At 47.0% G+C, this 15,839-nt stretch overlaps 2 protein-coding genes across 3 annotated transcripts in view; one reads left to right on the forward strand and one right to left on the reverse strand.

Annotated features, from left to right (window-relative positions):
• Nucleotides 1-7,120, forward strand: part of NT5E (5'-nucleotidase ecto) — a 36,053-nt gene extending 28,933 nt beyond the window's left edge. Inside the window, exons 8-9 of the mRNA XM_054162562.1 lie at nucleotides 1,395-1,595; nucleotides 6,963-7,120. Of these exons, the coding sequence (XP_054018537.1) occupies nucleotides 1,395-1,595; nucleotides 6,963-7,120 (359 nt within the window). The remainder of the gene's footprint in view (nucleotides 1-1,394; nucleotides 1,596-6,962) is intronic.
• A 3,817-nt stretch (nucleotides 7,121-10,937) lies between these two features.
• SNX14 (sorting nexin 14) overlaps nucleotides 10,938-15,839 on the reverse strand; it is an 85,155-nt gene continuing 80,253 nt past the window's right edge. For both annotated transcript variants that reach the window (XM_054162566.1, XM_054162564.1), the window contains 4 exons: nucleotides 14,044-14,139; nucleotides 12,631-12,722; nucleotides 12,422-12,478; nucleotides 10,938-11,106 (listed from right to left, as the gene is read on the reverse strand). In XM_054162566.1, coding sequence (XP_054018541.1) covers nucleotides 11,068-11,106; nucleotides 12,422-12,478; nucleotides 12,631-12,722; nucleotides 14,044-14,139 — 284 coding nt within the window. In that variant the 3' untranslated portion in view covers nucleotides 10,938-11,067. The remainder of the gene's footprint in view (nucleotides 11,107-12,421; nucleotides 12,479-12,630; nucleotides 12,723-14,043; nucleotides 14,140-15,839) is intronic.

Raw genomic sequence — 15,839 nt, forward strand, 5'->3', positions numbered from 1 at the left:
GAAGCCAAGTTGGCCACACATGCTAGCCCCCTGCATCACTCTTGGCAGCTGGCAGTTTATCTTGTGTGTGTTTAATTGAACCACTGCAGCACAGAAGCTATCACTGTTCCCTTCAGCAGAGAGAGGGTTCCCAGTTGGTTCAGCTACCTCCATGGCAGCAGATTAACACTTCAGTTAGCAAGAAGAAGAAATAATTGATTGTAGAAGATATGTTACACCTACAGTCAATTATGCTTCAACAAACTGGTTTCGAGTTCTTCACTGGCAGCCTACCTGGGATCCCAGGCTGGTTTTCTCTGCCAGTTATTGCTAAATTCCAGTGTACCAAAACTGCTTTTGGGCCATTGTCTAATGGTTGCTGACAGTTGCAGAGTTAGTCCAGATGGGCTATGGGGTTGCTTCAGTGAATTTCCAAGTGTTTTAGGGATGAACAGTTAATGTTAACAACACTTCCTGAACTGCAGCTGCCCATGTATTTATCCAGCTTTATATGAGGCTACAGTCAGGTTCATTCCTGGTCTCTCTGTGCTGCAATGCAGATTTATTGTTCATGTAGCAGAGAAGTTAACTTCAAGGGCAGGGGCTTACAGAATCCTCCCTTCATGCCTCTCCCACCATGTAGTCTGGAGATGGGGGTCACAACTCTCCCTACCTGATCTGGGACCCTTACAACAATCTTTCAACTTCACCAGTAAGTTACGACCTTGCTAAGTGCCATGGTGCATCTGCAGCAACACCTCTGCTTGCTGCTTCACATAGAAAAAGAAGATAACTAATAGCTCTGGAAAGAGTCCAGGACAGAAGATCCAGAGCAGGAAGAGTGCCAGGACTGGAAGAGCTTCTCTACTTTGGACAAGCTCCCAAGGCTTCCCGATCAGTAAATACTTGGCAGTATAGTTCTGGGTGCTTCACTCTCCCCAGGCTTAGACTGAGGAAGGCTCACAACCAGAAACATTGCTTCTCCTACAGAGAGGAGAAACCACAACTTTCAGCCCTAGGCTGGCTTTGTTTTTTTCAGAAGAGTACCTATTATCCATAACAACTGCTAAATTAGGCTGGCTGGCTTGAAAACAACTCAATTCAGCCAACAAGCCAGGGCAATGACTACAGAAGGGAGGGAAAGTATTTTTGTCTTGCGCTATCCTAACCCCATGACTAAGAACTTCCTTCTGTAGAGCAGTGATGAGAACAGATGGTCAGGTAAGCAACTCAGAGGGCTCCAGAATTCTCTAATCCCATGGATGTTTCTGGCAAGGAAAGTAAGGAATTATCTGGGGTCATTCTGCAACCTCTCAGTCACAGAAGCTGCTGTAAAGAATCAACTGCAGGTGATGGGGAGGGGTTCTTTTTCAGCAGACACTGCATGAAGTGGCATTCAAATGTGCACTTTGTAGGCATCCACGTGGTCTATGATCTCTCCAGAAGCCCAGGAAGCAGAGTGGTTAGTTTAGAAGTGCTCTGCACAGCCTGCCGGGTCCCAGCCTACGTCCCGCTCCAGATGGATGAAATATACAACGTGACCCTTCCCTCCTATATGCTGTTTGGAGGAGATGGCTACCACATGCTGAAAGACAAAAATCTGGGATACACTAAAGGTAAGCAAGGGCACCAAGAGGGTAACAGACAACTGATTCTCCAAAGTTAAGAGACTTTTCTGATTGAGAGGACAAGTCTCAGCCATTTGCTTTTGCTGGATAGGTTAACTATGCTTTTAATCTCTCTGCTCTGCATTGTTAGTTTTGGTTGCAGACTCCAATTCTATTCTTTTCCAGTTAAATCTCAGCAGCTCCAAAGAGATACTGAGGCTTATCAATTCAACACTGTAGAGAGAGCAGACCTGAGATTGTGTCTAAACATCTTGGCCAGTCTGGCAAATTTTAGCCTGGGCTTGAAGGAGCCTTTTTCAGTCAAGCATCTTGTTAGCTGTTGGAATGTGCTGCCCAGGGAGGTGGTGGAGTCACTGTCACTGGAGGTGTTCAAGAGGGGATTGGACGTGGCACTTGGTGCCATGGTCTAGTCATGAGGTCTCTGGTGATAGGTTGGACTTGATGATCTTTGAGGTCTCTTCCAACCTTAGTGATTCAAGTTCTGGAAAATGTATTTCCTACTTTCTGCTCCTGGATGGTCAAAGCATCGCTTTTCCTTCTCCTTCTGGACCTTCTTCCTTGCAGGCTTTCTTGGTTTTACAGGGTGTTACCATTGAAAATTGCTTCTCACAGGTAGGATTGATGTTTGAAATGAGATTCAGCCTGCAGCTTGTAAATTAGGGGCAGCTGTAGTTGTTCAGGAAGTATCTGCTTACGCAGAAGTAAATGTACATAGGATTCATTAAGAGTAATGAAAGGGAACAACTTGAAAGGTTCTGGTGAAGTTCCCCCCCACCTCCCTTGTAGCAGAGGGACAAAACTAGAATTATTTTTAAGGTGGAGGAGTTGCACTTTAGGATTGTTAAGAGTTTGGATCAGAAGGGACTCATGACACAGCTGGCAGGCAGCAGTGAGTTATGAGGGTCTTCCAGCACAGGAAATCCACACCATGCTTTGCAGGCATGCAGTGGTGCACAGGGTAGAAATCCTTCCTAAAAGAGAATTGTGAAGGTGCAATTTGAAAGCCACAGCTCTGCCAGACCTCATTGCTCTCTACAAGACAAGAAGGGGAAATTCACTACGAGATGTGGAGGTGCTGGAGCCAGTGCAGTGGAGGGCAACAAAGCTGGGGAAGGGCCTGGAGAATAAATCTGATTAAGAACAGCTGAAGGAGCTGGGGATGGTTAGTTTGGAAAAGAGAAGGCTGAGGGGAGACCTCATTGCTCTCTACAACTACCTGAAAGGATGGTGTGGAGAGGCTGGTGCTGGTCACTTCTCACAGAGAATTAGAGATAGAACAAGAGGGAATGGCCTCAAGCTGTGACCAGGGAGGTTTAGACTGGACATTAGAAAAGAATAAACTAAGAAAAGTAATAACATGTAAGTCTGTCTAGCATATTTGGTTTAGGCAAGCAGGACAATGTCAGTAGAAAAATGAGTGGCTAAGTTGCAGAAAGATTTACTGTGTAACTCTAGGAGATAATATCTAACATGTATAAGATGGTATTTGCATAATTCCATCAGGGAAGGAAAGAGCAAGTCTGTCTCAACCTTCCTCAGGTCAAAACAGAAAAGAGGGATACATACAAGGAAACTGACTGGAAAATCCCTTTCAGCCTCTTGCTTCTTCCAAATAGAATAGAATTAACCAGGCTGGAAAACACCTTCAAGATAGTGTCATCTGGTGCTTGCCTTGAGAAACAGTGGGGTGCAGTGTGTAGGACTACAACTGGAGTTGTACCATACTTGAGAACAGGTGCTGCACTCATATGAGTACTCTAAAAAGCTGTGTTTTGGGAGGCTGGGGAAGGTGACACTTCTGCTCTCCGTTTCTGTGCATCCTAAATCCCAATCTGTAACTATATTACCCCAGAGGAGTGGAATAGAAATTAAGTAACATTCTGGTAACACCGAGGACTGTTAGAGCAGTGAGGAGTTCCACGGTCCATCCTGCACAGTAGAATAGAAAGAGAATAGAATAAACCAGGTTGGAAGAGACCAAGATCATCAAGTCCAACCCATCATCCAACACTATCTAATCAACTAAACCATGGCACCAAGCACCCCATCCAGTCTCTTCCTAAACACCTCCAGTGAGGGTGACTCCACCACCTCCCTGGGCAGCCCATTCCAATGGCAATTCACTCTCTCTATGAATAACTTCTTCCTAACATCCAGCCTAAACCTCCCCTGGCACAGTCTGAGACTGTGTCCTCTTGTTCTGGTGCTGGTTGCCTGGGAGAAGAGACCAACCCCCACCTGACTACAACCTCCCTTCAGGTAGTTGTAGACAGCAAGGAGGTCTGCCCTGAGCCTCCTCTTCTCCAGGCTCAGCAACCCCAGCTCCCTCAGCCTCTCCTCACAGGGCTGTGCTCCAAACCCCTCCCCAGCCTCGTTGCCCTTCTCTGGACACCTTCCAGCTAGTCAACATCTTTCCTAAACTGAAGGGCCCAGAACTGGACACAGGACTCAAGGTGTGGCCTGAGCAGTGCTGAGTACAGGGCAGAATGACTTCCCTGCTCCTGCTGGCTACACTGTTCCTGACACAGGCCAGGATGCCATTGGCCTTCTAGTAGAAAGGGTCTTGCAAGCATGTCACCCTATCTGGCAGTGTATAGAAGATATTGTGCCTTGCATCTTCATAAGATGTATAGAATACCAATGTGTCCCTGTATAGGCCAATCATACCTAGAGACAGATTATCCTTACCTCAAAGATTCAGAAACACAAGGAAAAGCAGAAGAAATTTCCTGTCTGACACCTGATTGCCAGAACAGAGCTGCATCTTCATCTCACTTGCATCTCTAGGCATAGACCTAAGGACCATGGAGCTGCAGAGCTTCATAAAGCAATTTCTGACCCAGATAGGTCTGTGGTGACAGGTTGGACTCAATGATCTTTGAGGTCTCCTCCCACCTTAGCGATACTGTGAAGAGGTGGAGGAAAGATATTGGAGTAGCAATGAAGTCTCTTCCTACCTAACCGGGGGGCCACCAGGCCCCCCGGCCTTTGTTGTCACCACCACCATCACCCAGTGTGCACCATGGGCACTCACCAGAGATGAGAGGAGGATCCCTCAGCCCAGATGGGCTCGGCTTAGGGCTTCTGCCTTTCCTGGAGGGGATTAAATAGGGGAGTGGGTGGGGAGGGCCAAATGGCCACACCTGGGGTGGGAGGACACTCCAACAAAGCCCAGGTGCTCTGGTAGTTGAAGGGAAAAAGGGGAAGGTGAGGGACTTCTAGGGTGTCAGGTAAGACAGGACTAGGGGAAATGGGAAAAAAAAAGTGGAAATGGGTAGATTCAGATTGGATATTAGGGAGAAATTGCTCATCATGGAACAGTTTGTCCAGGCAGCTGTTTGAAGCCCCATCCCAGGGAGTTTTTAAGGCCAGGCTGGAGGTGTCTCTGGGCAACCTGATCTAGTGTGTGGTGTCCCTGCCCATGGCAGGGGGGTTGGAAGTGGATGATCCTTGAGGTCTCCTCCAACCCCAACAGTTCTCTGTTTATAAATCCATTTTGCAGTTTAGGCTGGATGATAGGAAGAAACTCTTCACAGAAAGAGAGATTGGCCATTGGAATGGGCTGCCCAGGGAGGTGGTGGAGTCACAATGACTGGAAGTGTTTAAAAAGAGCCTGGATGAGGCACTTGGTGTCATGGTTTTGTTGGTTAGATGGTGTTGGGTGATAGGTTGGACTTGATGATCTCTGAGGTCTTTTCCAACCTGGTTAGTTCTGTGATTCAATATGTGTCTGTCAGTTCTAGTGGAAAAAGGACAGTGTTGCAAGAGACCACGTGCAACACAGGGTAGAGAAAACACTAAACTTCAAACTCTGGAGAAGCACTATTTTGTAATTAGTGCAACCTCTGCTAGATGAAAATTATTACAGAATTAATCAGGTTGGAAAAGACCTTCGAGATCATCAAGTCCAACCTATCATCCAACACCATCTAATCAACTAAACCATGGCACCAAGTGCCTCATCCAGGCTCTTCCTAAACACCTCCAGTGATGGTGACTCCACCACTTCCCTGAGCAGCCCATTCCAATGGCCAATCTCTCTTATTAGGTTAATATCAAAGAAACACTGATTAGAGCTTTCAGACTGAAGGTGGCCCCATGAAACTTGCTGTCACAGGAGACATCACTAAAGACTCTGGGCATTGTTTTATTTTCATAGCAGTGATAAGCTGTTTTCCCTTGGGCAGTTAAAATACAAGTGTTTAAACAGTGTTAGGTCTGGAGAGCTTTGAGGTGAATTTTTTCTGTTGGGGAAGTGTGGCTGGAAAGCTGTCTGGCAGAAAGGGGCCTACAGGTTCCAATGGACAAGCAGCTGAATGTGAGCACGCTGTGTCCAGGTGGCCAAGAAAGCCAACAGCATCCTGGCTTGGATTAGAAATGCTGTGTCCAGCAGGAGTAGGGAGGTGATTGTCCCCTTGTACTCTGCTCTGGTGAGGCCACAGCTTGAGTATTGTGTCTAGTTTTGGGCACCTCAATACAGGAGAGATGTGGAGGTGCTGGAGCCAGTGCAGTGGAGGGCAACAAAGCTGGGGAAGGGCCTGGGGAATAAATCTGATTAAGAGCAACTGAAGGAGCTGGGGATGGTTAGTTTGGAAAAGAGGAGGCTGAGAGGAGACCTCATTGTTTTCTACTACTACCTGAAAGGATGTTGTGGAGAGGCTGGGCCTGACCTCTTCTTCCAGGTAATTAGTGATAGAGCAAGAGGGAATGGCCTCAAGCTGGGTAGGTCTAGACTGGACACTAGAAAAAAAAATGTTCATGGCAAGAGTGGTCAGGCCTTGGAATGTGCTGCCCAGGGAGGTGGCTGAGTCCCCAAGCCTGGATGTATTTAAAGGTGGTTTGGATGTGGTGCTTGGGGCTATGGTTTAGGGGTGACTCTTGTAGAGTAAGGTTCTGGGTTGGACTTGGCGATCCTGAGAGTCTTTTCCAACCTGTTTGAATGTTTCTGTGATTCTGTGATCTACAGCACTCTACCCTCAGCACTATCTCCATCTACCTAACTCTGACTGGAAATTGCTGTCGTAACAGAAGGAAAACAAACCAAAAAGCCAGACAATGCAAAGAATTTAGGATTTTTTAACTTGGCTTGGGTTTTGGGTGGGGTTTTTTTGGTGGTGGGGGGTGTTAAAATATGAGTTGCAACCAAAAATTCTAGCTGGAAGCCACCGCAGATGTTTTATCTGTGCACAGGAAAGAACTCCCCACACCCCTACGCTGTCTTGATGTGTACCAAACCAGCACTGGCAAACGGCAGAAACCACTTTGCTTTGAGACTTGAGCTAAAGAATTGCAGTTTCAGGCAGGCTGTTAATTAATCCTCTGGCTGCTCCACATTTGTTTGCTTGTTTTCTTTAGGTGAACCTGACATCGAGGTGGTTTCCCGTTACCTTCAGAGAATGAAGAGAGTTTACCCAGCAGTTGAAGGCCGAATAAAGTTTTCTTCTGGAAGTCTTCTTGAAGCAAGTCTTGCCCTGATTTCTATGCTGTTCACTGTAACAATCTTGCACACTTGATTTGTGGTTTTTGACTCACAATGGTTTTGTTTGGAGGCAGGCAGGAGGATGATGAGGGGAAAAGAGAACTGTTCTTTTCTCTTGAACCTTTAAATGAAGGGGTTAGGTTTCTGCTTGTCACCAGTAAAGAGCACAAGCAATTGGCTTTAATCTAGCAGAGCCACCTTGAAGCTCAGCTGTGCAGCATGAGCAGGCAGGACTCCTGACTTTGTGAGTGCAAATCAGCAGCTACCTGCAATTCAGTTTGAGGCTGCAAGAAGCAAATTTCCAGTGCTCCATCACAAAAAAAAATCATTGACCCCAAACAGGGCATTTTTAGCTCGGCAAATTCTCTCAGCTTCTTCAGAGGGTGGATTAAAAATCTGGTTCCAGGAATGTGAGCAAGCTTCTGGAACTGGATTTAGTCTAGGTTTATACAGCTTTCTTTGATCCCCACCCAGGGTTAAAGCTTTCCATCCCCTAATTCCACTTTCCTTCTAGTTGTATTTACCACACCTACATCAAAACCTGAAGGACCTGGATTAAACTTGGTGTCATTAAAAGCATCAGAGCCATCTACATGCAGTCAACAACAACAAAAAGGTTTTCCATTTTACTTCTGAAGTTGCAACACCTCACTTATGTTTTCCATTAATAAAGGATGCAATGAAAGCTTGGTTTGATTTTGATCACTCCTAACAAATCCAGCATGTGTGCATCATACAGCCAGTTTGGGGACTGTAGCTGGAGGGAGAAGACAACTGATGATTGTTTTATATAGAATCATAGAATTGTCAGGGTTGGAAGGGACCTTAAGGATCATTCAGTTCCAACCTCCCTTCACACTAGATCAGGTTGCTCACAGCCACATCCAGCCTGGCCTTAAGAGCTTCTAGGGATGAGACCACATCCCTGGGCAACCTGTGCCAGTGTCTCACCACCCTCATGGGGAAGAACTTCTTCCTAACATCCAATCTGAATCTACCCATTTCTAGTTTTGTTCCATTCCCCCCAGTCCCATTGCCACCTGACACCCTAAAAAGTCCCTCCCCAGCTTTCTTGTAGGCCCCCTTCAGATACTGGAAGACCACAATGAGGTGTCCTCAGAGCCTTCTCTTCTCCAGACTGAAGAGCCCTCAGTCTGCCCTCATAGGAGAGGTGCTCCAGCCCTCTGATCATCCTCATGGCCCTTCTCTGGACACATTCCAGCACCTCCAGATCCTTCTTGTAATAGGGGCTCCAGAACTGGACACAGTACTCCAGGTGGGGGGGGGGGGGTGTTCACCAGAGAGGAGTAGAGGGGGGGAATCACCTCCCTCAAGCTGATGGCTATGCTGCTCTTGATGCAGCCCAGGATGTGATCGGCTTTCTGGGCTGCAAGTGCACACTGGTGGCTCACATTAAGCTTCCCATCCACCAGCACCCCCAAATCCTTTTCTTCAGGGCTGCTCTCAAGCCAGTCACTGCCCAGCCTACATTAGTGCCTGGGATTGCCCCGACCCAGATGCAGGACTTTGCCCTTGGTCTTGTTGAACCTCATGAGGTTGGCTCAATATGCTCAGTTTTTACCCCCTTTTCCCAAAAGACCAAAGCCCAGGGCACCTATCATTGCTGTATGAGAACTGCTGATACAGGGAAGGTTGGATACACACAGTGGCTCCTGCAGCAACCTTTGGAAGTTGCCCAGCCAGTGGGGCTTTTTACAGCATAACCTGGCTTCATAGCTCTAAAGCCTGCCTCTTGTTCTGGAAAGCTGTGTTGGGAAGGTAGGTAGCTGCAAAAAGAGGTTAATGAGCATGAAATTGCAGATCAGATGAAATGCTAAGTGTACATTTCTGAGGCACTATCCAGAAGTGTTTGCTTATAAATGAGTGCAAATGATGATTATTTTTCCCTGAGATGATTCACATTTGGAGTTTTGACATCAGGGTGTTTCCATGCTGTTTATTGCTGAATTAAACTCAAGGGAGTCCTGGGGAGGGCTATGAGGATAATTGAGGGACTGGAGCACTGCCCTATGGGGAGAGGCTGAGAACCCGGGGACTGTTTAGTCTGGAGAAAAGACTGAGTGGGGATTTAATAAGTGTTTATGGATATCTGAGGGCTGGGTGTCAGGAGGGCGAGTACAGGGCAGACCAGACCTCCCTGCTACTGCTGGCCATACTGTTCCTGATGCAGGCCGGGATGCCATTGGCCTTCTTGGCCACCTGGGCACACTGCTGGCTCATGTTCAGCCTACTATCAACCAGTACCCCCCGGTCCCTTTCTGCCTCCAGCCACTCTGACCCCCAGCCTGTAGCTCTGCATGGGGTTGTTGTGGAACCTGGCACTTGGATGTGTTCAATCTCATGCCCTTGGATTCTGCCCATCTGTCCAGCCTGGCAAGGTCCCTCTGCAGAGCTCTCCTGCCCTCTAACAGATCAACTCCTGCCCCCAGCTTGGTGTCATCTGCAAATTCACTGATGATGCACTCAATGCCCTCATCCAGATCATCGATAAAGATGTTGAACAGGAAGACAACAGCAATTTTCTCTTTCATCAAAGGATACATTGGCTGATCTCCCAGCTGTCTTATTGTATGTCATCCTTGTTGCAGGTTAAGGGAAATCAGGAGTTAATTGATATAACCACAAAGAAAACTCCTCCAGAGGCTAAAGAGTGCCGGGGGAGAGGCAGCTTGTCCCAGGATCTCATAATCTGTTATTCTGTTCAGTTTTCCTGTACCTCTCTGTTTAAGGGAGTGTACAGACAAAGCTCTCTCTTCACTCCACCTTGGGACGTGTGTGTTGTTATCTTTTGCGGGGGAGAGGCTTTCTCCTGGCCTTGGCTGGCAGGGGATTTCAAGCTACACCACACGGCCTGTTGAAGCCTGTGGTAGATCTGGGTCTCAGGGTGGGTGGGTAGTTTGGCTGCTCTTGGACCTGCTGAGGCTGAGTGGGGAGGAGGTTTCTGGAATGCTCTGGAAGGTTTTGGGCTGGTAGGCCCAGGTGAAGAACTGAGCCTAATTTGTGAATGTATTCCTTTTGCCTGAAGGCCTTTGGTATATATTTGTAAATAGAACTTCCATTGAAACTTCCAGTCCAGTGTGGAGCCTTTTTCTTTTAGTCTCTGGGAAGGGATAGAATATCCCCTGTACTCAGCACTGGTTAGGCCACACCTTGAGTCCTGTGTCCAGTTCTGGGCCTCTCAATTTAAGAAGGACATTGAGACACTTGAATGTGTCCAGAGAAGGGCAACAAGGCTGGGGAGAGGCTGAGGGAGCTGGGGTTGTTAAGCCTGAAGAAAAGGAGGCTCACGGGAGACCTTATTGCTGTCTACAACTACCAGAAGGGAGGTTGTAGCCAGGTGGGGGTTGGTCTCTTCTCCCAAGCAACCACCAACAGAACAAGAGGACACAGTCTCAAGCTGCACCAGGGGAAGTTTAGGCTGGAGGTGAGGAGAAAGTTCTTCACAGAGAGAGTTGTTAGGCATTGGAATGTGCTGCCCAGGGAGCTGGTAGAGTCCCCATCCCTGGAGGTGTTCATGAGGGGATTAGATGTGGCACTTGAAGCCATGGTTTAGTAGTCATGAGGTGTTGGGTGACAGGTTGGACTTGATAATCTCTGAGGTCTCTTCCAACCTTATTGATTCTATGGTTCTATGACTCTGTGATCTTTTGTTGTCCTTTTGCCCTGGGCAGCTCGTGGCTCAAACCTAGGACACCTCCTGAAATTTGGTATCAATCTGACAGCAGCTAAACTTTACCATGGAAAGTACAGCTCTGTTATTTACTTGCAACTGGTATTCCATTTTAATGTCTTTATTGCATAAAGAGATTTTTTTTAAATTATTATCATTATTTTTTTTTAGAACTTAGATTTTTATGCTATTTACAAGGAAATATACACTGCAAGGTCAAAATGTCACATATCCATCACAATAGTGCACAGCAGATGTTTGCTACTGGGTGGCCTGAAAGATCCCTGTGTTCACATCCAACCTGAGACAGAGCTGGCTTCCTTTGGACCCTGTTAAGGAGTAAGGAGAAACAAAACAAGTTAGTAAGTTTGAAAATGCATATTTACACAGAAATGACTGAACTGAGCTGCACTGGTGAAGGGCAGTTGAAAACATCCCCTCCAAAGCAATGTTAAGAGAAAGGAATGCTGCTTTCAGGGGTTTAGTGGAATGGAATGGAATGGAATGGAATGGAATGGAATGGAATGGAATGGAATGGAATGGAATGGAATGGAATGGAATGGAATGAACTGGGTTGGAAAAGATTGAGATCATCAAGTCCAACCTATCACCCAACACCATCTAATCAACTAAACCATGGCACCAAGCACCCCATCCAGTCTCTTCCTAAACACTTCCAGTGATGGTGACTCCACCACCTCCCTTGGCAGCACATTCCTATGGCCAATCACTCTTTCTATGAATAACTTCTTCCTAACATCCAGCCTAAACCTCCCTTGGCACAGCCTGAGTCTGTGTCCTCTTGTTCTGGTGCTGGTTGCCTGGGAGAAGAGACCAACCCCAAATGTGGCTACAACCTCCCTTCAGGTAGTTGTAGAGAGCAATAAGGTCTCCCCTGAGCCTCCTCTTCTCCAGGCTAAGCAACCCCAGCTCCCTCAGCCTCTCCCCAGCCTTGTTGCCCTTCTCTGGACACATTCAAGTGTCTCAATGTCCTTCTTAAATTGAGAGGCTTGTGAGAGCTTTGCCCTCCCTGGAGGGGGTTTTCCCCCTGGGAAACTGAGTTAGTTTGTTCCACTCCCCCTCCCTGTCCAGCAAGCCTATAAAAAGGAAGTCACTGCAGCCATTTGCTCCCTTTTGCTCCTGCCTTGCCTGGACAAGAGGACTGCTGCTGCCTTCCTGCTTCTCTGCCACGTGGTCAGGCCTGATCCTCCTCCCTGCTACATCCACGCCTTTTCAAAGGACTTCAAAGGACTGGTTTTGTATACATATTTTCCCCATCCATTCTTGTTCCTTACCCTTGTGAACCCTTCCTGTTATTGTGTTATATGGATATATATGTGTGTATTGTTTAAAGAACATGTTTACCTCTCTACTTGCAAACCGGCTCCAAATGATTTCTTGGTAGATTTGCTCCTTCCCTTTCTTTCTCTCTCGATTGGGAAAGAGGAGGGGGGAGCAGGGGAGGGATTCTCAGTCTTGCCCCTCCCCCCCTCCCCCCATCTGAGCTCTTAAATCCCAGTTCAGGCTCAAACCACCACAGACCATTTCAACACATTAGTGTAACACAGATTCCTTTTCCCCAGTTTAGCAGACCCACTAGCAGCTCGAAGCATTCTGCAGCTCCTGGAGAGAGTGAGCACGTACCTTACTCAGCTCTGGAAAGAGTTCTTGGATCCCAATGTCCAGCAGAACATAAGTTAACTAAAAAGAAATAAAGAAAAATCAAGAATGCTCCAAGGCAATACTACTGCTTTCTATTTTTAACTCTGAATTCAGACTCACTCCTCTGCTACAGCCATACAGACAGGAAATTCTGTGCCAAAAGGCCAAGCTTCTCACATGCTTTGAGTTACCTGTTTGTTGAGCACTGGTTGCTGCATCCCATCAAACAGAAGCCTGATGCCTTCGTATTTAGCCTCTTCCCCGATGCACTTGCCTATTAAATCTAGACCAGAGACCAAAAGCAAACACACAAGTTAGCAGGAAGCACTGCAAGGATGGGGTTACAGAACTCCAGCAATTAAAAAGAGTTTCAATTAAATATAGTTTGAATTTTATCCACCTAAAGTGGTAAATGAAAAAACAAACACTCCTTTGGTTCCTCCTTTTATCCTCGCTTTCCTTCAGGGCTGCACAGTGAAGTAATTCTTACACCTTTTATAGTACAAATGAATCATCCTAATGCATTGTTTAATAAACCGCAACCTGAAATGTTTTAATTGCTTTCTGAATAGCCTAGCAAATGGGCCCCTCCTCCTTAGTTTATGCAACATAAGGGGAGCTCAGATTTATCTTCTGCCTCCACAGTGTGCCTCCTTTAATCCACTTTTCATCTGGATAAAACACAAACCACAGGAACGTTCTAAAGGCTAAGAAATTATGGTATTTAAGTACACTGGTAAAGCTCTTCATTTCCATCATGTCTTCATTAATCTCTCCAACTTCAGCTGCTGAAGTCAGCAACACTTCAGCAATACAAAGCTGAACTCCTGAGTTTCTACACCTAGTAGCAGTGTTCTTAGTCATAGAACACAGGTCCATCCTATCACCCAACACCATCTAATCAACTAAACCATGGCACCAAGCACCCCATCCAGTCTCTTCCTAAACACCTCCAGTGATGGTGACTCCACCACCTCCCTGGGCAGCCCATTCCAATGGCCAATCACCCTTTCTGGGAAGAACTTTCTCCTCACTTCCAGCCTAAACCTCCCCTGCTGCAGCTTGAGACTGTGCCCTCTTGTTCTGGTGGTGGTCGCCTGGGAGGAGACCAACCCCCACCTAGCCACAACCTCCCTCCTTCAGGGAGCTGTGGAGAGCAAGGTCTCCCCTGAATCTCCTCTTCACCAGGCTAAGCAACCCCAGCTCCCTCAGCCTCTCCTCACAGGGTTGTGCTCCAAACCCCTCCCCAGCTTTGTTGCCCTTCTCTGGGCACCTTCCAGCAACTCAACATCTTTCCTAAACTGAGGGGCCCAGAACTTGACACAGACACCATGGCACCAAGTGCCTCATCCAGTCTCTTTTTAAACACTTCTAGTGATGGTGACTGCACCACATCCCTGGGCAGCCCATTCCAATGGCCATTCACTTTTTCTTCTTAACATCCAGCCTAAACCTTCCCTGCTGCATCTTGAGCCTATGTCCTCTTGTTCAACTCAAGCTTCAGCAGAGCATGTATTATTTGATTTGGAAAACTGATGTGGCTGTATTTGGGTTATGCATGTGTTTGAACAATCCTGGAGTGAGAGTGTCAAGGAACACAGAACCTGGAATGTATCTCATCATTTCTTCAAAGGTCTGCTTTGCTCGCCTCTGTTTGTCCTGGAGCGATCGCGGCTCGGTGTTCTCGCAGAACACAGCATCTGTGGGGAAGACACAGCAGGAGAAAACAGCCTTAGACAGCTATGCATGCTATGCTTAATAGAACAAAACCAGAAGTGGGTAGATTCAGATTGGATGTTAGGAAGAAGTTCTTCCCCATGAGGGTGGTGAGACACTGGCACAGGTTGCCCAGGGAGGTGGTGGAGGTTTTTAAGGCCAGGCCCTTCCAACCCTAACAATTCTATGATTCTATGCATCCCTTGGAGTATACCTTGGAGCTTCTTTTCTGAAAGGGAACTCCAGCTTTGTCAGGTAACTTAGTGCCTTGGTCTAGTTGATTAGATAGGGTGGGGGTGATCAGTTGGGCTTGAGGACCTTGGAGGTGTCTTCTAACCTGGCTGATTCTGTGATTCTGTCTTTTGATTACAACAGCCTGCTTGAACCCAGAGTATCCCACCTGTGTGAGGGACAATTTGACTCCATTCTTATCTAAACTCTTAAAGAGCTTTCTTCAAGGTTTGGATAATTTCTACTTCAGGTTAGTTATGATCTCCTTCCTTATAATTTCCCCTTACACTTTCAAAACTATAAGCAGCATTTACACCTTGTGATAAAGCACTTGTGCTCAAGCACTGGAGCTGCCAGACGGAACAAGAACCCCAAGAATTGCTGTTTATCAGAAACATTAGGCACTGGGTTTTGGTTTTAGGCTCTGAAAGATTATTCCTTTCCTTTCCCTGTCACAAGACTTTGTTTTGGCTTGATACAGATGGCACTACCTTGATACCAGAACTTTGGCCAGAGGTGTTGTTTAGATCAGAAGGTAGTCAGATCATACTTCTTCACAGTTGGGAGGCCACATCTTCTTTTAATCTCCCTTTTCTCTCACTTGAAGGTCAAGAATACTCAAGGCCTCACAAAATCCCACCCCAACAAAGGGAACAAAACCCAATTAACAGTAAATGATAGTGATGCAGCACACAAGGAAAAACTAAATTAAACACAGCATGAAATATTCACACTCTGGTGCACCAAACCCCTCTTCATTCTGATTTTCTTCTTTGCATGCCTTAGCAAATTATTATTTACAATGCTTGTGTCTGTAACTGTCACTGACAGACATGGCTGACCCAGCACCTTTCTGCAACAAGCTTCTAGAACCTTCTTTGCAGAATCACAGAATTATCAGGATTGGAAGGGACCTCAAGGATCATCCAGTTCCAACCCCCTGGACACCTCACACTACAGCAGGTTGCCCAGAGCCACATCCAGCCTGGCCTTAAAAATATCCAGGGATGGAGCTTCCACCACCTCCTTGGGCAACCTGTTCCAGTGTCTCACCACCCTTATGGGGAAGAACTTAGTATCATAGTATCAGTCAGGGATGGAAGGGACTACAAGGGTCATCTAGTTCCAACCCCCCTGCCATGGGCAGGGACACCCCACACTAGATCAGGCTGGCCAGAGCCTTGTCCAGCCTGGTCTTAAACACCTCCAGGGATGGGGCCCCAACCACCTCCCTGGACAACCCATTCCAGGGCTTTACCACTCTCATGGGGAAGAACTTCCTCCTCACCTCCAGCCTGAATCTTCCCACCTCCAGCTTCATTCCATTCCCCCTAGTCCTATCACTACCTGATATCCTGACAAATCCCTCCCCAGCCTTCTTGTAGGCCCCCTTCAGATACTGGAAGGCCACAATTAGGTCACCTTGGAGCTTTCTCTTTTCCAGACTGAACAG

Source organism: Dryobates pubescens, chromosome 6, assembly GCF_014839835.1.
Source record: "Dryobates pubescens isolate bDryPub1 chromosome 6, bDryPub1.pri, whole genome shotgun sequence".
Classification (NCBI taxonomy): Eukaryota; Metazoa; Chordata; class Aves; order Piciformes; family Picidae; genus Dryobates; species Dryobates pubescens.